Source organism: Peromyscus leucopus, chromosome 4 (assembly GCF_004664715.2).
Source record: "Peromyscus leucopus breed LL Stock chromosome 4, UCI_PerLeu_2.1, whole genome shotgun sequence".
Taxonomy (NCBI): domain Eukaryota; kingdom Metazoa; phylum Chordata; class Mammalia; order Rodentia; family Cricetidae; genus Peromyscus; species Peromyscus leucopus.
In genome coordinates, this window is record NC_051066.1 from 39,753,420 (window position 1) to 39,776,966 (window position 23,547).

Below are 23,547 nucleotides of genomic sequence, written 5' to 3' on the forward strand. Positions count from 1 at the left end.
GATCTTTCTTAGGTTCAGCTGCCCATGATGCTTAATTAACTGAGAGGGGCACTACTAAAAGGATTAGTCGGGATACGGACACTTCACTGGTCTTGTCTCACCATGTAGATTATCATTCAAGTGATAAAAACTTTGAGATGTCTGCTGGCAAGTAGGGCACAGACATGTTTGCCAGCCTGACTGCCTTTGAACCTCAGAGCTAGTCCAGTTAACTGCTATCTCTTTTCTTCTCGAAGACCTATCCTGCCTTGTGGCACTGTAGCAAGTTACAAGCTTTTCTCTGACATTCTTCTTTTTCTTCTATTAGCCAAGAGCTATTCTTTACCATTAAAATCTCTACAGTATGCTAGTTTGCATAGGTTGATTCTTGGGTAATAGCATTTCCTTTGAAATGACTGTTCATGTTCAGGGAAAGGAGCTTTCTTACAAGCATGAAGACCGTTTGGATCACTAGCAGCCATATGAAAAGTTGGGTTTTGTGTACTTGTAATGGCAGCACTGGAGAGGCAGGGACAAAAGGATACCTGGGGATCACTGCCAGCAAGTCTGGCCAAATTAGTGATGTTTGTTCATTGAGAGAGCTATCTTAAGAATAATATACATTGTCATATAATAATATGCCTGTCTCAAAAAATAAGATGAAGAACTATCTAGAAAGAAAACCTAGTGCTTATCTTCAGGCCTCTGCACATCCCCCTCCACACACACACACAGACACACACACACACACACACACACACACACACACACACACACACACACACACAAGCTTGTACACATAAATGATACTGTTTAAAATTTTTCTTTAAATCCATTGTTCACAACTTTTAAGGACATGTAATGCAAAATCACAGGTCCAGATTACAGAAACCCTGAGCAGAAGCAGAGGAGAATGGAAGTCCATATTTTCCACATGTGATTCTTACTCAGGTTATCCTGGAGATACACTCAAAGAGACACCCCAGCTTTACAATATCCACACTCACTTGGGAGGAGGGGCTGAAACTCCGGTCAGTCTTAATGGATGCTCTGGGGTGACTGGTCCTCAGCAGACGGAGGACAGGTCTCTGATACTCGGCTCCTGCAGTCACCATGCTGTAGGCTGGAGGGACCACTGCGGTTTGTTTCTGCAGGAGCTGTAAGATGGTCTGGATGTCCGTGGTCATTTGGGATTCAAGTCTGCAAGACATGCAGGAAGGGGAAAGACAGTCTTAAAGAGTCATGACTTGTAAGGGCATCTGAGAAAGCATCAGCATTGCCAACAAACAGAACGATGAGCTGCCCTGAATGGGAAAGACAAGAGAGTGGCAGAGGGACTCTCCAACCTGATCCTTTCTATTAGAATCAATTACTCTGACTCAGACCATTGATTTCTTATGCAGGAACTAACAGAAAGGCAGATGGTACATACTACTTTATTTCTACAAAACTTTATTGATTTTTTTCTTTTTCTTTCTTTTTTTTTTCAAGACAGGGTTTCTCTGTGTAGCTTTGCGCCTTTCTTGGAACTCACCTGGTAGTCCAAAACCAAAACTTTATTGATTTTAAAGTATAAATCACATGTGGCATATTGTGGTCAATAATTATCTAATTTTGCTTAGGTTTTTACTCAACTGTTTGTGAACTGTTTTGCCCCCCTTTAAAGAAGAACTCGGTAACATATTTCTTTTCTTTTTTAAATTTAAAAAAAAATTTTAGTGCATTGGTGTTTTGCCTATATGCATGTCTGTATGAGGGTGTCAGATCACCTAGAAGTGGAGTTACAGCTGTGAGCCACCATGTAGGTGCTGGGAATTGAACCTGTGTACTTTGAGCAGCCAGTGCTCTTAACTGCTGAGCCCCGGTAATATACTTCTTTAAGATTACTACATCTCGGGAAAACTTCTTACAAAATTCGTATTTTCACTATGTTCTGATGCACAAACGAGAGTTACCTGAAAGGAGGGAACCTCAACTGAGAAAATGCCTACATGACATTGGCTGTAGGGCATTTTCTTAATTAGTAATTGATGGGGGAGGGCCAAGAGAATTGTGGATGGTGCCATCCCTGGGCTGGTGGTCCTGGGTTCTATAAGAAAGCAGGCTGAGTAAGCTATGGGGAGCAATCCAGTAAGCAACACTCCTCTATGGCCTCTGCATCAGCTCCTGCCTCTAGGTTTCAGCCCTGTTTGAGTTCATTTCCTGACTTCCTTCAATATGGAAGCATAAGCTGAATAAACCCTTCCCTCCCCAACTTGCTTTGGTCCTGGGAGCAGGGACATGTCACAGGAATAGACAGTAACCCTGGCTAAGACATACTATTTTATCTTGCCTCTCTCCTCTTCAAAGCAAGTTCTATACATGACTCATCTGTGGTGGTATTGTGTTCCCCAAAATATTGTGCACCCTAATAAACTTATCTGGGGTCAGAGACAGAAAAGCCACAATATTAAACATAGAGGATAGGCAGTGGTAGCACACGCCTTTAATCCAAGCATTTGGGAGGCAGAGCTAGGCAGAAATCCACGTGTTCAAGGATACAGCCAGGCATGGTGACACATGCCTTTAATCCCAGAAGCGAGCCTTTAATCCCAGGGAGTGATGGTAGAAAGGAAAGATATATAAGACGTGAAGATCAGAAACAAGAAGCATTTAACTGGTTAAGCTTTCAGGCTTTGGAGCAACACAGTTCAGCTGAGATTCATTCTCGATGAGGACTCAGAGGCTTCCAGTCTGAGGAAACAGGACCAGCTGAGGAATTGGCAAGGTGAGATAGCTATGGCTTGTTCTGGTTCTCTGATCTTCCAGTTCACCCCAATACCTGACTCAGGTTTGATTTTATTAATAAGAACTTTTAAGATTGATGCTACACTCATCATGCTTTCTTTATTGTTCATTTTATTTTATTTTGTTTAATGTTCAGTGCTGTTAAACGTTAAATACCTTTCCTGTCTGTGGTCCAGAGCTTTGGTATTTAAGAGACCAAGCAAACTTCAATTTTACTTGCTTCTATGACCCATCTGGCTTGCACAATGTAAAAGTAACCATTGCTTTCTCCAAAGCTCACAAGTCTTCAACCACTCATTTTAAAATAAATTTCAAGAGAATAATCACAAAATATAATTGGTTTGTGCCAGGTCCAAAGGAAACTCCAATTCTCCAAACTCCAAAGGGCTGTCCAAATATCCAGAAAGGAGCTTAACCTGGACTATGGAGGATTTCTGGCAGTTAGACAAAGGCCAGCATTCCTCAGCCGCTTGTGAAACCAGTCCCCATCTGCCAAAATGAGTCATTTCCTTTACCTCTGGCAGAAAGAACATGTGGCTCTCCATTGACTATACCTCTAGCACCTATCAGTATATCAAGGTAGCCTCAGGCTCCCTCAGTCCCTACTCACAAGTACTTTTTATATATTTCAAAGTTGATGCTGACATCCTAGGCCTTCTCACCTCCTCCTGTACCCTAAACCCCTTCTGCTGAAGGGCCTCCCTCCCCCCAGCTACTCATTCTCCTTATAACTCAGTGATCACTACTCCAGCCTCCTGCTATTCTCTACCCTCTATCTCCAGCTCTTCTCCCCTCTCTTGCAGATGGTTCAGACCTGTCCAGTCTGCTGCTCTGGACTCTGGCTGTTTTCTATCTCAAAGAAACAAAACAAAACCCCCTCCCTTTAACCGTACGATGGAGCATTCATGTCAGCAGTTACTTTACTGTGCTCCCTCACACACATCTGGTGCTGAAACCCTCACTGACAATTTGGGTCCTCAGTGTGGACAGCTTAAGATAAGGGATTTTATGGGTGTAAGAACAAAATTTGGACCATATGCCTTTTTAGAAGGTTTTTTGAATTATCGTATTTGTGCTTATGATTTACCAATTGATTTTTTTTTTAAAAAAGAGAGCAATAAATCCTAGAACTATTTGCCCAGTTAAATACACTCATTTATGGAAATTAGCTTTGTTTTTAAAGAAAATAAAAATCTGAGAAACATTATAAAAGCTATATATTATTTCTAATTTTAATTTTGAGATAGTATCTTCCTGTGTAGGGAGACTAGACTAGCCAAGCACTTTCTTCTCAAGTCTCTGGAGTTAGTGGAATTACAGGTGTGCCAGACAATAGGGTCTTTTTACCTCTTAATATTAACATTCAAAAGCTGTCTTTTTGAATTATAATATAGTCTTATAGATTTTCTTCCATTGGTAAATATAACCAGAAAGTGCCTTAATATTCTTTATACCAATAGCTTATAAAACATGTCTGATTTGTCATATTGTGTCGCAGCTGCACCCTGAGAATGAAAAAGTACAGCTATCAACTGGTTGATGCCTAAATGCCTTATGTAATTGTGTTACAAATTAAATAGAACAGAATTATTATTTTGTCTTATGAATCAATTTTTCATCTCATACTTTAAGGTTCAACACAATTTTTTTTCTGCACCAATAATTCTTCCCGCATTTAACTCTTTCAGAACAATTTTGTTATGGGGCAAGACAAGGCAGAGAGAGGTCTTACATTCTTGCTGAGGCCATTTCAGATTTAACTAGAATTTGATCTCCTTGATGGAGACCCCATGAGAAACCACTCAACTCTATTCTAGGAACCCAAGGTCAAGATGTCTTAGCTAACTTAGCCTCTGTTAAAACTGCTTGTTTCTGCAAAGCCCTTCCTGCAGCTGCCAGTGAGATGCCAGGATGTGGTTTCCACCTTTAAAAATCTTTATATTCTGGACAGTAGGGCCCACACCTCGGTCTCCCAAACCCTTGGGTGTGGTCCCAGCTGGCTTGAATAAAGACTTTCAGTTGGCTATACACTCAGTCTGAGTGTATCATCTTTGATGAGCTTCCATAACAATCTCTCTCCTCTCCCTAGCCCTGAAATAAAATTCCAATTCAAACGTCTTATGAATATCTGTACAAATTTATCCTATCAATGACAACATCTAAGTAGTGACTGGATTACATGATGCTCTTTACTATCGTTGCCGAGATACACTACTGAATGTAAAATGACTTATCTGTGGATACTGGAATAAAAGCTTCATTGACAAGTCAGATTCAAGATGATGATATTTCTGAGTCCTGAAAAGCCTTTGAGGAAAAAAAATGTCTTTAAAACAGATTCTATTTAAATAATGTGTATGTCAGACACATTTACAGGAAGGTAGGGCTCCAGCAGCTATTCTCCCGATAATGCAGTCTGTTGCTGTAAGTGGGACTTCTCACATGAGAACGTCATGAAAAGTCAAGTGGCCGGTGTAGAGTGAGACTGGACACCATCTGTGCTAATACTACTCACATAAGACTAAGGACTTTCTCTATCAACTTGACTTAGTTGTTTGTTGCAAGGAAATTTTGCATAAGAAAAATGAGACTAGGTTAAGAGCTAGGTGTATCAGCACAGGAATAGCTACAAATCAGCTCATCGGAACAGCTTCCTAATCAAACTTCACCGAGTCTTGCTAAGTCTCGCTTCTCTTTTCCTGTAAATTCCAAAGTATTATGTCATGAATTTTGCACAATTGTATAGTTTTTTAATTTTACGGTTTGGGTATAAATGGTATTTTCAAAAGGATTATATGTTGAAGGATTAGTCTCAGGCAGGTTAATCGAGTCATGGAGACATGACTGGATCACAAGGAATCCGACCTAATCACTACATTAACCCATGGGTAGATTTGGAATTTGAAGGCATTATTGGGAAGCAATGGAAACCTTCATAGTTGGGGCCAAGTTGGAGGAAGTGCCTCACTGAGAGTGTATCTGTGGGGGATGGATCTTACTCTAGACACCTTCCTGTTATCTCTGTGTTTCCTGGGTGCCATGAGACAAGCTGTGCCCACCAGGTTTTCCTGCCATCATGTCCTTCATCACCACAGAAGACAACGTCTGAAACCGTGAGCTGATGTAAAACTTGCCTCCTTTGAAATCGCTCCTCTAGCATATTTATCACAGTCTGGGAAAGTCAGCACAGTTCCCTTTTGTGAAGGCCCAGACTCCAAAGTCCTATAAACATTGTACTTCATAGTGCCCTTTCTGAGATGTTCCTCAGTCTCCTTTCCTATATTATTTTAACACTTTACAAAATTACTATTTTACTTTGTGATTATAATATAATTACATCATTTTGCCTTGCCATTCCTCTCTCCAAACCTTCCCATATACTCCTTCTTACTTTCTTTCAAATCCATGGCCTCGTTTTGCATTAATTGTTGTTACATACATTTTATATATATTTATTATATATATTTATGTATATATATATATATGTATATATATATACACACACACACACACACATATATATATTCCTAAATACATAAGTACAATCTTGTATACATGTTTTTAAGACTTTTAAAAAAATGAATTAGGTGATTGATACTTGGGTTGGGCATTTCAGCAAAGGAGGGTATAGTAATATGTGTCTGTACAATGCATAATATTTATTTTCATGTTATGGCGAGGGTCTATTTGCTGAATTAGAATGGAGTCTTTTTAGAATAAATAAAGTACTTTGAAAGAATTACAGGGAGTTAAACTTAAGACTCATTTAAATCACAAAGTAGCCTGGTTTTAGTTTTTTTTTTTTTTTTTTTTTTTTTTGTTAGTATAGCATAAAGTTGTAGAAAAAGAACAGTTTTACTCAAAGACCTGCTTTCAATCAGGATGACATTAGGTAGGAAGGAGAGATCAGAACACCGTGATGAATGACAATTGAATGTGATCTCATTATTGACAGGACATGTGTGAGCACCAGAATTTGGATTCCCAGAACTAACATGAAAAGCTGGGCAGATGTGGCTGCCATCTGTAATTCCAGCACTCAGGAGGCAGAGAAGGGAGGTACCCAGACAAGCCTGGATAGCTATGGTAGCTAACTGACAAGTTCTGAGTTCAGTTGAGAAACTTTGAATGAATAAGTAAGTTAGAAAATGAACAAGATTGACAGCTAGTGTCATTTTTGGACCTCTATACATGTACACATATGTACATAAGCATAACCCTCACATATGCATCTTGACACATTGCATATCTGCACATACACATATCATATAAACACTAAAAAAAGTAAGTGAAGGACATGGATAATAAATTGTAACAGAAAATGAAGCAGTACTGAATGTCATGGTAGTGGAAGGCAGACACATTGCTTTGTGTGTTCTGCAATAGAAAGGCCATTGCCAACAAGTTTTACATTTTTAGGTCATCTTATTTGTGTTCCTTGAGTATCCCTGGCAGCCTGTTAAAATGTGGACTCTGCAAGATCCAGACCTACTCTCTTATAATTGCATTTCTACAACTTACCCAGTGATCTGAATGCACATTAAAGCTTGAGAAGTTCTGCTGTGGGATCAAGCATTTGTAATTTCCCCAACTATGTATATATCTAGGCACACAATGTAAATATTTAAGAACACTTGTGTAACCCTTTAAGCCTACATGTAGCTTAATTGGTCATTAATGCTGGGGAAAAAAAAGAGGTTGAAGCTAAGACCACTCAAGGTATATTATTTATATTTGTTTTGATTATATTTTAGATTTCATATTTGTTTTTGTATTGGACAACAATATAAGAATTCACAGGTCTGTATTTTTCAATGCAGACCTGTCAACCAGGGCAGATGCAGCTCTCAGAAGAGTTCTAGGACTCCCTCTGAAGAGTAGAGTCCGATTTAGACTGACCTTTTCAATTCTGTTTTCTATGTATTTTACTTTGTAGAACAAATTGGAAAAGAAGCTGTTGGGGATCAAGTGCATGAAAGCACCACACATCCAGCTTTAAAATTGGCTAAGAAGACATGCCATAAAACATAGGTAAAGATGTCAGAAATAACCGAAAAGTTAGTCAAGAAGAACTACTAATTGTGACAACGATTCAAAACATGGTCAGAAGTGTCTGCAGATACTGGAAGCAGGTCAAAAGAGATAGTACTACTTGTATCAGTGGAAAAATATGTGAGATACGCTAATGTAAGAAAAGCAACAAATATCATCACTAACGTGCGGTTAAACTCAAATGTGTTCTAGTTGTAAATACTTAAAAGTTTTTATTTTCAGTTCTCGGACACAATGAAAATATTTTTTGTACTAATCTTTCTATGTCTTATAAGCACTCTTGGTATTTATGACTAGACAACAAAGGAACACTATAATCTTGATCTTAGTCCCCAAGACTGGTGCAAACCTAGGGGTGTATGTGAAGCAAGAGAATAACAGTAAAGCAGATAAAGTCAAATGATAGTTAAGCATCATCTCGCTGCACACACATTCTCCATTTTGTACAGCATGTACAAACAGACTATAAATTCTGCATCGAGAAGAATCTGTATTTGCACTAGACATGGATAAATGTTTTCCTGTTTTTATTCATTAAAGACACAATGTAACAATTATGGATACAGCATTTACGTTGTATTATGCTTTATGGTAATGTAGAGATGATTTAAAGTATGCAGGAGGATTATGGGTAAGTTACATGCAAATGGTGTTATTTTGTGTAAAAAGTTGAGCAAATGTGGGTTGTGGTATCTAATTGATATCCTGGAACCAATCCTTTGTGGATACCAAGATATGTCTGTAAAAGAGCAATGTTGCTGGTAGATACGGAAACCTTGATTCTAGGAATGTTAAATGACTTGGTCCAGACAATATACATAGTTAAGATTCACCTAGGCTAACCAATTCTACACACTATTGAGCTAATGAAAGCACCGTTGTCTCCATCATTTACTTACTCTCTCTTCCAAGAAGAGCAACAATGACCACTACTACCAGCATAGACAAAATCAATAGAATTAAGTACAGATAATAATAAGTGAATTCCATTAGCTCCTTTCTCATGGCTGTGATTCAATACCTGAGAAGAAGCAGCTTGAAAAACTGGAGGTTTATTGTGGCTCAGAGTCTGAGGGTACAGTCTATCATGGAAAGGAAGTCCTGGCAGTAAGAATGGCTCTCAGCTATGACAGCAGGTACATGAAGCTGCTTGCTCACATCTGGGTAGACCAGGAAGCAGAGGTAGGTCGGGAAGTATGCTGGGCTATACATTGCATAGCCTGCCCACAGTGACTCACTTCTTCCGGCTAAGCTTCACCTTTCAAAGGTTATACAATCTCTGAAACACCATCACCTGCTGGGGACCAGGTGTTCAGCACATAAGCCTATGGTGGTGGTGGGGAGGGTGGGGGGTGGGGGTGGGGTGGGGGGTGGGCATGCCACATCCTGGCCATTCTATAAGCAAATAATTTATGTCATATGGACAAAATTCATAGACACATTGAGTATAGAAGAGTATGCAAGTATTTTGGACACAATATACACAAACACACTAATTAGGTAATTCCAAGGTGTATGAAAGATTGAATGGAAATGTGATATAATAAGAAGATTGACAGTTATGAAAAAGATGGAAAGAATTTAATATCCTGGCAGCTCTGGGTTGATAACTTTCTCCCCAAATTAAGCTGACTTTTTAATTGCACTTGATGTATTCTTATCGTGACTCTTTGTGTGCTTTATCCATAAAAGCCCAGTAAATTCTGTGACTGTAGAAGAGGCGACAGTCATGGCATGGTGCTCCATCCCTTTTATCTTAGACAGAGGCAGCAGATGCCATTTATATAGGAGTTTAGTTTTTGTCTGTGGGTCTGTCTAGGGAAAGCTAAACTCTGGTTCTTGTGTCCACACTACAGACAGGGAAGACCAGTGTGTCAAAGAGGAAAAAAGTTGTATAATCAGGTTTCAGGTAGCATGCTCTTCATAAGGCCTATAGGAAATGCATTAATTATCCATTCTTGCCTCTTTAACAAATCCTGTTGTATCTTTGAGATACTTACCTTCTAGTATACTTGAAGTCAACACCGTATAAAACAAATTTCCAAACACACTCAGGGCAGCTATCAGTCTTTATCTAACATTTTCTTTTGAGGCAGATTCTCACTCTGCTGTAGCCCTGGCTGGTATGGAACTCGCCATGCAGATCAACCAGGCTTAGCACTCAGAGACTTGCTTGTCTCTTCTAGATGTTTTTGACCAATATAACCTTAAAGAACTAATACAGGCTTGAATAAAGTGTTACCTTTTTCCCCAAAATTAAAATTATTCCTCATATTATATTTGTCTAGATCAAAGGAAAGGATGAGGGAGGAAGTCCCTCATCTTTAGCTTGGGAGCTTTTAAAAAAATTAACATTTTTGAAAAGTTGACTTAATAATTATTTTTTTTTTTTAAAAATGTCACAGCTCAGGACTAATTCAGGAACAACTAAATAATATACAAGGATTAAAAGAAGGAAGTTTGTCAGTTAAGAAGTGAAATGTAAATTATTTTGAGGGCAAAAGGAGTTTTAAAGGCAACCAGTGCAAATGATATACAAATGGTAAGCAAATATAGGGTGCTTGATGGCAAAAGTCTTCTAAATTTAGTGTTCCTCGGTATTCTTTTTTTTTTTTTTTTTTTTTTGGTTTTTCGAGACAGGGTTTCTCTGTGTAGTTTTGCGCCTTTCCTGGAGCTCACTTGGTAGCCCAGGCTGGCCTCGAACTCACAGCGATCCGCCTGCCTCTGCCTCCCGAGTGCTGGGATTAAAGGCGTGCGCCACCACCGCCCGGCCTCGGTATTCTTTATTTAATGTAATGTACATAAATAAATTCCGCTTTTGCTTCAGCTACTCATTTACCTGTTAAGTTGCTCTTGAAGTAAATCTAACCTTTGCTCCACTTCCCCATAGGTGAGGTCGCTTTCAGTCTCAGAGATCCCCCAGGCAGCTCTCTGAAGTCCTGAGGGACTGCATTCTTCAGGCTGAGCCCTGGCAGGCTCTCTTTCCCAGCTGTGTGTATCAGTGATATCTGTGGGAGAGAGAAGACAGATGTCAGCTGCTTTGGAAGCCCCTTTACCTTGACAAAACAAAGACACCTGCAAGGCAGACTAGGAGGATCTGTTCAGTTGGAAGCTCCCCTTTGCCTCATAACCGTCCACCCCATTCTAAATCCCGCTCTTCTCAGGAAGCTCGCCAACCTGCGGCTCCTTTCCAGGAGCTGCTCAAGACTGCATCTACATGGTATTTAAGCTCTGGTCCCTACACCTGCCATATGATTTCTCGTCTTCCCTCCCCCACCTCACTTCTGGGGGGGGGGCAGGGGCTGGAGAGTCACCTGAGGGCACTTTGCTTATTAAACATGGACTTTTAATATGGCTTCATCTGGCTTATTGTGTCGGCAGAGAAACCTACTACTGGAGATTCAAAGATACCTATTAGTATCTCCAGGCATAACCCAAAACAGAGAGAACCATAGGATTTCAAGGACATGACAACCACCTTCTCCAAATTGTAGCAGAACCTTAGCCTTAAGCTGCCTATCTTACTTCCCTCATCTCTTTTCATAGGATTCAAATTCTGTAACAGATTTTTTTTTTCAGGTTATTATGTTTTCCATCTTTTTATTGGTGCTGAGAAGACATGATGGACAAATTCAAAGTGATCCGACAGCCATGCTGTTTGTTATACTATTAAATTTGGGAGAAAATAACAAGTTCGGTTTGCATTGTCTTACCCAAAACATAAGATTGTTAGCACCCCTACCCATAAGGTAATTTGCACATATATGGTTCTGCTTGAGCCCAAGAAGGTCAAGAGAGAGGTGTGGCTCTTCAGGGTGTTTCCCTTAGACCATCGGAGCCCAGTGCTGAGCCAAGGAGCCACAGTCTCTAGATGAGAAGTCTTGAAGGTCCTCGGCTACTGTCCTATGCCTTCAACTTCCTTAAAGATACTTTTGTACTATATTTAATATAATCACATTGCTTTCTAGACTTTTCTTCTTGTGAATCTTTTGTTATTAATATTTTTCATGTTAATATACTTTAGAACAAACTTCTTATGTGCTCAATTCTCCTTTTCTGGTGTGCCGGGTGTTAAATTCCAGATTCTGCTAAGCATCAGGAACTGAAGACAAAGACTGTGACCCTAAAGAATTCAATTGAGAATGATGTGACCGTGTTTCATAGAATGAGTCATTTTATGAACCTCTTGTAGTATTGTTCTCCTAAAATCTCTGAATGTATACTACCTTCTTCCTCATTTTTATCAAGAGTTGTAATGCTCTGAATCCACTTTCTTCTACAAAATGTCTGAAGGGTAAGAAAATAAAACCAGTGAAGAAATGGAACTAGATGTGGAAGATTATCTCAGCAACAAAGAAAAGGGCATTTTTTTCTTTCGTGGGAGAGCTGGTGGGAGGGAAGATGTACCTCAAGTGGGTCTTTGTTTTCCCATGGAAGTAGCTCTGGGTTATGGAATGTGATTGGGTTCGAGAGACATTTTAAAAGAAAGTCTTAACAAGTAGCTATGATTAAACGGCAAGGAAAGTTATTACATAAAGATAAGGAATTTACATCCTCAGCTATTTTAAAAAAAAAGGACCGAAAGTATCTAAATTGGGCAGGATTAGCTCTGATTCTAGAAATAGGGAACAGAACTGTGAGACTTCCTTTCCTATGGCTTCTCTGAAAGCTCACTGGGGGGTGCATTGTACTCCCCCTTTCTAAGCAGATAACAAAAAGAAAGAAAGAAAGAAAACTATTCTTTTTCCTTGGGTTTTCTCTCCCTCTGTTTATCACTGAATGCACAAAAAAGTCTCTAATGATGTGCTTTTTATTTCTATCTCAGTAGGGGAGGCTATAAGGAAGAAATTAACATAACCAAAGACAGCATGTGAAAAACAAGGCCAGGTTCCTTGTTTTGTGGAAATGGCTAACAGACCTCAGAAACTTCCCTGTGATATCCAGAGAAGGCTCCTGATTATGGCATCTTTAGCCTGCAGGATCTTGGTGTTCAACGTTTTTCTACAGTGTCAGTGTATTGCTTCTTTTCAAGTTTTGCCGGACAGGAAGAAATGTGAATACAAAGGTAAAACCACAGATTTCACTGAGAAGTGTGATTTGTTTTTTGTCCACAGGACATTTGAACCAACTTAAAATGCAAAACCACAGCACAGTGTCTACATAAACTAGATCTTCTGCTCTGTGCTGGTGATGCTAAATTAGCATGTGGAGATGCCAGGGACTGTGCCCTCCTGTTTCTCCACAGTCAGTTTTTGTAGGAACATTTCTTCGGAGAGACTGAGAACGGATTGCATGGAAGGCTATGTAAAGTCCTCATGAGCTTTATGCCAAGTAACCTCATTGAATTTCTGCCTCTGCTTAACAGCCCCCTCATTTTACAATCATGTAACACATTGATTTTTAAACGATGCTGGTGAATCACATGCAGTAAATTATGGAGGATAGTATTTTTCTTTGATGCTTGAAAAAAGGATTATCTGAGTAGAAATGAATAAAATGTGTACTGTGAGACTGAAGCTTCCTTGATTACGATTTAATTTTTAATTAAAATTTAGAGATATGTGATTAATTTGTTTTAATGGCAGAATGAAAAAAATAAAGAGTTCAAAGGGAGAAACCTTGGTTAGTTGTCTTAATCAAATGAGCATCCTTGTAGACACTTTCTAAAAATAGCTCAGACAGTATCTGCACTGGTTGCCTTGGAAAATGTTGCCATAGTTGCAAGACACATTTCTGCAAATGGATGAACAGAGGGTAAACCTTCATTTTCAGGGTTCACAGTTTCACTAGAATCTATACTTGACCTCAGCATTAGGAAGGCCAGAGTCAATTTCATTTTTTTCTTTTTAAAGTTTTGCTTAAATAAACCCTTCTTTGGGATGACAAGTCTCAGAACACAAGGGAGTGAAACTGCCCATTGCTAATGCAACTAAACTGTCAGAATGCAGCACTTGGATCTGCAGTCGTTACACTTACATATTGAAGTTCATTACAATATATAGCATTGCACTTGGAAAGTTTCTGTGGAGTGATCTTTGCAGGGAATCAAGTTTTTAAGTTCTTCACTGGTTAATTATATTAATTAGTCATGTTAAATGCATGTCACCTTGACTGAAGCTTTGTGTCATCAATTTCATTTGTCAATAGGCATGCCTATTTGCATGTCTTATCTTGATAGCTATGCATTATCAAGATAATTATTTGTGACTTGAATGTGGATTACATTATGAATTTTGAAAACATGGATATTTGGAGATGTTAAAATCATCTGAAAATATAATTTGTTGGGCACAGAAAAGAGTTAATTAAAAGTTGGAAGAAGAAAAATTATGAAATGAAAGGCATTTGAATTCACTGTCAAAGAGAATCATTATAAAGTCAAAACCTCAAAAATATCTTTAATGACTTGTCACTTGAGAGCCTAATATTCAAAGAGAAAACATGTTTTTACAAAAATCATCTTACAATTATTTTGCACATAGTAGTTATTGTTCACTTAGTTCTTCAGAACTTTGACTTACAGGATACAACCTGTTTTCTATTTTTAGTACTACCCAGAATCCATTTTCATAAATAACTAAAATGGGACATTTGATAATCACATCTACTATTCTATTCTTCCCCTGTGATGAATGAGATACTATTTCCATGCACTTCATCAAGATTTTAGGTTGTCTAGAGGACATTTGCATAAATTCTTAGCTTATTGCCATGTGACATCATGATAAAAGCTGATGTGACATGATAGGGAAAGGAACTCTGGGAAATTAGAAAGCCTAACCATCTTGCACTCAACAACACTTTGTTGTTGGGCATTCCTGTGGAATGATGATGATGATGGTGAGTAGTGTCTACCTTCTCAGTGAAATACTTTTCTTTCCTCCCAGCAGAGCATCCTGGTTTTCTTCCTTTTTGTTATAATCTTTTAATGTTTCACGATATTGTCTTTTAAAATATGTGTTTGTTTTTATTATGTGTATATATGTGTGTGCTGCTTGTCTGCATGTGTAGCACATGCATGTGTAGCACATGCCAGAAAAGGACATTGTATCCTCAGGAACTGGAGTTATATGCATTTATGTACCACTAGATGGATGTGGGAACTAGGAACCAAGCCCAGGTCCCCTACAAATGCAGCAAATACTCTTAACCACTGAGCCAACTCTCCAGTCCTGTATGATGCCTTTTAAATCTTCACATTTAAATTAAATAAGAAATAGTTGGAAAATAAAACCTAGTAGAAAATATTAAATAGAGCTTTGTATTTGATCCTAGAAAATTTTATTTACAGATTATATTGTTTAATAATAATAATCAGTTGGTTAGATAAAATTATTTCTATCTTAAAAATGAATAAATTGGGTCCTGGGGTTGGTCAAATCATTTACCCAAAGTCATATAGGATGGCAGAGCTATTTTTATAATCCAAGTAGTCTGACCCACATCTCCAAGTTGACTTAAATAGCAAGATCTAGCTAGATATATAGATCTGGAAAATTGATTGTTCTTCCTGTAGCATTTTAAAAGTGTTGTTCTCTGTCCTTTATCATAAAGTCTGAAAAATAAAGCATGCTGCTCAGCTCTTGTGCATTTTCTACAACAAATCTTTTGTATTTTGTTATTCCTTTCAGGGGAGATGTGAAACAAGAATGTTATCAAGACTATGTTTTGTGTCAAGACATTCCTCTTCCTTCTAATCCACAGTGAAACACAATTCTGTTTGGTTTACATTGTGCTGTAATTGGATGGGGCTTCCATATTATAAAGTTATCAATGCTGAAATCAAGAACTGATACAGAGGGTGAATATTAAAAACTGATCTGTTAGCCTTCAGCAAATAGCTTCTGATCCTTTCTTCCTGTAATTAACAAGCTGCTGACAGCACTGTGCTTAGTCTTACACTAAGTTTGATTGGCCATAAAAACCTCCCAAACTAAAATTTTTGGGGGAACACTATTGTAGGATTATGCAAACTCTTTATGGATGTCCTTCAATCTTAAGACATTTAAAACATTTCATGAATTGAATGGGTTAGTGTTAATCCCGAAATTCTCCAGAAAAAAAAAAAAAAAAAAAAAACCAGTGCCACCATTTTGGCTGAATTTACGCAAGCTTTTATTAAAAAATATTAAATACTGACAAAGACGGAACTTGGCCAGGACCATCACCTGACCATCAACTTTCCAGGTAAGTGGCCTTGAGACAAGTGTTGGAAGAGCTTACATGGGCAAAACCCATAGAGCACCGTTCTTTTACAGGATGCTTTGTTGTTATTTTCCAAGAACTACAGTTCCCAGAATCCCAGGAAGTTACCTGGTCTTTGGGCAGATGGGGCATACAGGTTAACTTTGGGTCTAACATCAGATGAACCTGGGATTGTGCTGTTCTTAGTTTCTGAAAAGCAATCGTTTCCCATCTAGCAATGAGGAGAGACCACAGATACTCAGTTACCTTTGCAAGAGTGACTTCTTTTATCTGTGTGAATTCTTCCTGAGGGGGGCATTGTTTCTTCACCGTGGAGTCTGGTTGCTTTCACCTTTCTTGGTGTAGAATCTACTGTTCCCAAGAAGAGTGGCTTTTGTTCATCATCGATGGAGGAGATGAAGGATGACGATCTGCTTTTCCTCTCTTCAAAATGCTTCTTGGAACTCTGAAAACGTCTTATTGTGTCTGTAGAATCGTCAGGGTCATTTGTGCTGTTTTCTTTGCTAAAATCTATCAAAAAGAGATTATTTTCATAGTAAACAACCAAATGTGGGTCTTGGTGCACCTTATCCTAAATGGCTATAAGTAAACTACCTTTTACTTATGGAAATATGTAGTTATGTGCAGACTTCTAGATTCAAGGGTTATTAGCTTATCTTCATGAAGTAAAATAATCATTTCAAAATTTAAAGAAAATGAACAAGAGAGAATTTATATGGAAGAGAAATGATGTGAAAATTAAAAATTACACACAGTCAAGTCTTATTTAGTCTTAGAGTCAGGCATATTATCTCTTGAGGAAAATGGAGAGACTAGGGAAAATGTGTCCTAATTCTAAAATATCACCACTATACAGCTTGTTTTTTTTTTTTTTTAACCTTTATGCCATATCGTCTGTGACAATCATTCACACATTGTAAAGGTCAAAGCTGGAAGCCACTTCAGTAAAGTTAGGCAGACCGAGTTTCAACCTTAGCTCAGGAAATGGCCTTGACATTCCAGGGAGTTTGGCTATGTAGCACATTGCAAAGAATACAAAACTTAAATACAGTAATTGAGGTAAGTTTCTTTACCTAATTACACCAAGGCCACTGATGCATATTGACTGCTTCATAGAGAAATGTCAGGGTAATTTGAGCCCTGAAGGTTGTGTTAGAACATATTTCAGCAAGAAAAACTCAGAAACAAATCTCAGAACTTGTTTCTATTAGTGTCCTGGGGAGAGAGTGCAATTCTCCATCTGGTTCCTGCTAATAACCAACCAACAAAACTCCAAGAGGTATATCATTTTCAAGAGAAATTTTGAAGACAGTGTCCCCATCCACTCTGTGCCTGATGTGCTCATTTTGTTATTTATAGAAGGCCAGATGAACAGATTTAAGGTCACTCCAGAGAAACTTCCAATTGCTTTTCAAAATTCCCGTATGGCAATGAAATGAAACAAAGATACCCGCCCCCCCTTTTTAAAACAACAACTTATAATTTTAAAAAATATTAAAAGCCAGAAAGCAGCTCAAGGTAAAAATGGGCAGTGTTTAAAAATAAGCTTTCTCTGAAAGTCTGTGGCCTGTCAGTTTAAGTCTAGCAAATGCAGAGAACCTAATGTCGTTCCTTAAGATATCACACTTGTTCAGCGACTCCATCATTGCTGTGAACATCGCAGACCCTCCAGCAGTGTAGTGATGACTACTGCTCTGAGATTTACACGCTGCCACTCAAACACCCATCCAACTGTGATTATTCAGATCAGCACACGCAAAAGTCCTTTTCTCCAGTATCATTGACCCAACTCCCCTTAAACTTCCAGACTTCATCCTTCCCATCTTCCTCTCTGTTTTCTTTATCTTGTCTCATGCAGAGCCTTCTGGCAATACCACCAGCATTCTCCTCTTTATGAGCATATCATTTCAGTCCTCAGGAAACAACAGGTACCACCTTTATTTTAGTAAGTTTGAGAAAAGAATAAAAGCTCAACTTTTCTCAGTTTTTACTGTTCCAAATTTTCACAGCCTGCGTTTCCAGTCCTAACTAACCCCTTTGAATTTAATAGTCTGGTATTTGTATCAACTCAAGCTTCCCATCTTAATGTTGACATTCTTTGTAACTAGATCACGGAGTTTTTCCTAGAGGATCCAAATTTAAATTAAACTAGTCATTGAATCATGTGCCTCTCATCCAAGTGTGGGCAATTATAGTCAATACATACCACAGATTAATAAGCTACTTTGTCACATTTGATTTGTCATTGTCTGTGGATTTTTAATCCCCTCCACATGGGTTGTCTCGGCAGTTAAGAGGTTTTGTTGATCTTTCAAAGGACCCAGGTTTGGTTCCCAGCACTCACAGCTCACAACCACCTATAACTCCAGGTCTGTGGATCTCACACCTTCTTCTGACCAGTGTTGGCACAAGACACGCACATGATACTCATACATACAGACAAACACTTGTACACATTAAATAAAATGAATAAACCTTTAAAATGTTAAATCTCTACATGTGGAAAAAATGTTCCATCTCACCTTCTAAAACGCCCAGTTTAACTTACTAACTCATGGTCTGATTTCAGTTCTTTAGACATAAGATATATTGGTTAACGTGAATGAACTAAAACAGGCTGATTTCAATGTAGGAGAGGTACCCAGACTGTGATGAGTAAAGAATGACTAATATTTAGCTCAATAGTCTAAAAATGCCAATTATTCCATATACATAGGACTTACCTCTTGTGCCAGTTACTTTTTTTTCTGTCAGCTTGACACAAACTAGAGTCATCTGGGAAGAAGGACTGGCCTGTGGGGAATTTTCTAGTTTAATGATTGATGTGGGAGGACCCTGCCCATTGTGAGTGGTTTGCCCCCGGGCAGGTGGTTCTGGGTTGTATAAAGCAAACTAAGCAAGCCATGGAGAGCAAGCCAGTAAGCAGTGTTCTAGCCTAGTCTTTGCTTCAGGTTCCTGTTCTAAATTACTGCCTTATCATCTCTCAGTGCCTCGGTGATGGACTGTAAGCTGTGAGCCAACTGAACTCTTTCCTCTCCAAACTGGCCTGCTATTTTATCACAGAAATCCTCTTAGCAAGAAATGGAGGTACATGAATAATGAAATAACAGAAAAAGTTTGGTGTTCTTGACGGTTTCTGTACTCCACTAGATTATTGCAGTCTGTGTGAACAGCTGCTTGGACGAAGCCTTCCCAAAGCAGGATTTTCTGTTTAATACTAGCTAAATTAAAACTTCATTTTCTATCATATAAAATGGAAATGGAAATGACAATCTACTTGTAGACTGAAAATAGAAACTGTCATGTTTAGTCTGGAAGCTGGCAGGTGTAATTCGCACGATTGAGCTGTTGAAATGCACTGTTATTAGCCTTCAAGTACTAGATTTTGATGGCCTGTCCCATTTCTGCCTTTCCCCAGAGAAACTGAATTATTTGATAGCCATTAAACAGTATCATGGCACGTTTTTCTTCATTCTCTTCCCATTCTGCATTGGTATTCCAGGCAAATATTGAAGATAGGGAGATCACATTCTGAAAGAGATCTGAGAAAATTTTATGCTTTCCTTTATTCTAGAAATGAGCTAACGATCACCCATTCCGATCATTTTACAGAGAAGAATTCTTTTCTGCTTGTTTCAGTATCAAACTTGCTTTCTGAATCAGATGACTATAAATCTTGTTTTTTTTTTTTTTATTTCCTCCCATTTCTATGGGCTGACAATGCTTTTCCTCCTCTTTTCCTCACAGGACATAATTCTACGGCATGTGTGGCTTTCCTTGTAGGTGAGTCTGTAGCTTCAGGATGAATTCAAGTTAATGAAATTAAACTTATTGATGGAGTAGCTGACCAAGCTGTCTTACTATTGATAATAGAAATAGCTTCCATGACAAAAAAGTCAGGGAATAAATACTTAAACTCCCTCTGTCTTTTATAAGTTTTTCTTTTCAGATTAATTACAACTTTTATTAGTCAGACTCAACAGGGAGACATAACTCTTGGTCAAAGGGAGACATTTAATGAGTTTTCTAGGCATTTGGGTTTTATGTTTCCCACTGGTGACAATTTGGAGGTAATCTGAGTACTCTCTAGCCAGTTAGTTTAGGAAAACATTTCATTGGGAACTTAAAGCCAGGAGTACATTTCTTCACTTGTCATTAAGTACCTTAGGCCCTCTGTCACTTCAGAGGCTTGAAAGGGGACCTTTAAGTAGGTTTCCATACAAATGGTAGATTAAACAGCCTTACAAACTAAAAGAAAGAAATGATGCATTTGAGGAGATGTCACAGTTTTATATAGGACAAATTGGTTCTAAAGCTCTGTAATAAAGCAAGATAATGACAGTTAACCTGTAGTGGGGCTTAATAATTCCTGGGAGAAGATCTTAAATTTTTTTTCCACACTGAGGAAAGAAGTAATGGTTATGCTGAAAAGTATGGTTGTGGCAATTGCTTTTTGCTCTCTCTCTCCATATGTGTGTGTGTATGGATAGCCAAATATTGCATTATAGACCACAGTTGTATGCAGCGTTTGCTTTTTAACCATGCTTCTAAAGATCTTGTAAAGAAAGAAAGGTTTCACGTACATGCCACTAAAATAGGTAATACAAATTATATAATTACTTGTTAATAGGGGTATTTATTTATTTATTGAGACAGATGTAGCCAGGTTGGCCTCAAAATCACTAGTTAGCCAAGGACTATCTTGAACAATGTATAGGTAATCTGGAACTCAGACATCAAATTATTTTGCCAATTTTATGAAAGGATTGATTTTTTTTTTTAAAAAAAGATTAGATTTATACCCTGCGTCACTCATAAAATAAGTTTAGCAATGTATGCATTTATTTCTTTAGTTACTTTCATTGATGTTATTTTCTTTTGAGAAATACTTTCAAAATTTACCGGATTCTAGCATACAATCACTAATAAATATAAATACATGTAATACAAATCACTAAACAAAGTAATAGTTCCTACTTTGTTGTCAGTAGAAAGAAAAGTTGTAATAGTTTTAAGGTGCTCAGATTGCATCCATGGAACACTGAACTTTTAATTTAAAATGTCAGTCTCTGTTCCCTACTTTTAATGTGGGACCATGTACGCCCACTGGAAGAGAATAATAAGTATACTTCCAATGATTTCCCTGCATCTGGTTGTAATAGGCACATCTTTTAACACCTAATTTTTCTCTTGTATTGTTTATTTTTTACTGTTTTTCATTTTTGGAAGTTTGTTATTGATAACAAGCTTGGTTGTGATTGCCAGCAGCTGCCGGAGTCCTCTGATCTTCAGGAGCTGATTATTAGGTCTACAAAATCAAGATAGTACATATATATTTCTCTTTTAGAAACACCTTTAGGATTCCGGGAGAACTTCTATTTGGCTAACAATGTTTATTTTCCTTCTGATTCCACATATTTTTCAAGTGAAACTTAAATAAGGCTAATTATTTACCATATCTTTTATTTTTAACGCTTTGGAAAAGGAAGTAGGGAACATGACCATAAAGGATGAGTAGAAGCAAAAGTAGGTATTTCTGTTGATTCTGAGCGGGAACTTGAGCAGGTACAGTCAAGCTAGATCTGTCTTTGGGAGGTTCATACTTTCCGTTCCCTCCCACTATGATAATGATTCAAGGTAACCCAGGCTTTAGGTGAAAAATGCCCCAGCAGTTCATTTTCCTAGAAATTCACAGTATCAGCAGGTGCAGTATGTCATGGTTGTTGGTTTCACAACATCAGCAGTTTCTAAATGGTAAAACCAATTAAAGAGTTCCCCCTTTCTAAATTATCTTTTTTTCCCTTGCTCACCATTTGCTACAACTATGGAAAAGCAAGTTCTACAGAATTCAGTAGAAATCTTTGGTTTTGCTGCTAAACAATAAAAACAGGTGTATAGACATTAGTTATAAGGAAATTTTTGTTTGCCTGTTAACAAGTGAAAATTTTTCTCTTATAAGAAGAAACAAACTTTTTAAAACTAAAAAAAAAAAAATGATTTAAGTAAAGTACCTAAGAGCATTTAGTACACAACAAACACTCAATGATTGTTTTATACATGAATGGGTGATTGACTTACATCCACAACAATGTTTCTGTTACTGGATTATTAACTACCTAATGTCATAGGTACTCCAATCATCTATTAGTGACTACTTTTGTACATTGGGTCTACAGAAGGCATTGAGCAGAACACTCCAAATATTTGACATGTAAGTCTTGTTGGTATATATGTATGTGTGAATGCTTGAGTATGGAATGGTACTTTATGTATCAATACATACATATATACCAAGACACAACTACATATTTTATAATATACTATCCATAACACTGTTTTCCGTGTTAATCTACATGCCATTGTGCTAATATTATATGTATTTTATTCAGTGCGTACATTGTAATATTTTAAAAGAAATATTTCCAAGACTCAATTAATCACTTTAGCACACTTGAGGGTAGGCATAATCCAACTTTGTAGACCACTTAAGTAGAAGTGATTTTTCATTGTTTCTTTCATTAGTTTATTTTGCCCAGCCATCACAGTTCCCTTGACAATAGAATACATCACTGAAGCATCATTTTTGTTCTTCGTTTTATGTAGCAAGAAGATTGTACTTCCATCTTGAGAACTCTAGCATCTCTACCTATGCTGACCCTAGTCATAAATTCTAGGTGCCTGTGTATCAGAAGTTAAAGACAGAATTACCCCCAACCTTCAAATTTTCTATGATAATTCTTTCTTATTGGAAAGTGGGTTTATTTACTTAGAATAAATTTGAAGCTCATGAAGACAAACTATCCACATCAACAAATTCCTTATGATTAAGTCAGCTTGGCAGAGGTCGTGACCATTTCTTTAAATATGCTGTTTGTGCATGCTAAGGTGGACATGCTAAGGGCTAAAACCTAAGAGTTTCCAGGTTCTTGTTGCGTAGGCAGTGGGAAACCAGGCAAGATTTTACCTCTGTCTGCCTGCTTCCTATCTGCAAACTATTCTCCCTAGTGTCTCTGCCAGTTGATTTCATAAGACATCAACACTCCTGGAATTCAAGGATCTGTCTCATAGGAGCAGTAAGCTAACACTAAAATAATTGGTACATTCCCTAGGAGCTTTTAGTTTATTCAGCCCTAGGTTGTTCAGTATCAGAGAATCCTCTGGAAATTCTCTATTATTGTACATTGACCTCTTCTATGTGTTTTTTCTTCCCAGAAGATAATTTTATATGACAAAATATTGGAAGACTGACCACCTAGAGAGCATTAGATTAAGGTGACTGGGACTAAATTGCTCTCAGCAAAATTTGCACTTGCCGGCAGCAGCCTGGAATCCCAAAGAAAAAAAGCCTGTAAAGCTCTGGTAAATGGTAATTAATTGTATTTTCACATTGTTGAACTCACAGTAACACACGGGCATGCTAGGGAATATCAGACTGATACAGGAAGGCAAATCTCCTGATATCTAAACTTTATATAAACTAGATCTCATAAACTATGGCTGCGATTAAAGGGAATGTTTTCAACA

General features: G+C 37.9%; 1 protein-coding gene across 4 annotated transcripts in view; it reads right to left on the bottom strand.

Annotated features, from left to right (window-relative positions):
* The window catches only part of Kcnh7 (potassium voltage-gated channel subfamily H member 7), a 446,991-nt gene that overhangs the window by 7,181 nt on the left and 416,263 nt on the right, over positions 1 to 23,547 (bottom strand). For all 4 annotated transcript variants that reach the window (XM_028864467.2, XM_028864506.2, XM_028864388.2 and 1 more), the window contains 3 exons: positions 16,270 to 16,533; positions 10,658 to 10,826; positions 987 to 1,179 (listed from right to left, as the gene is read on the bottom strand). In XM_028864467.2, the coding sequence (XP_028720300.1) occupies positions 987 to 1,179; positions 10,658 to 10,826; positions 16,270 to 16,533 (626 nt within the window). The remainder of the gene's footprint in view (positions 1 to 986; positions 1,180 to 10,657; positions 10,827 to 16,269; positions 16,534 to 23,547) is intronic.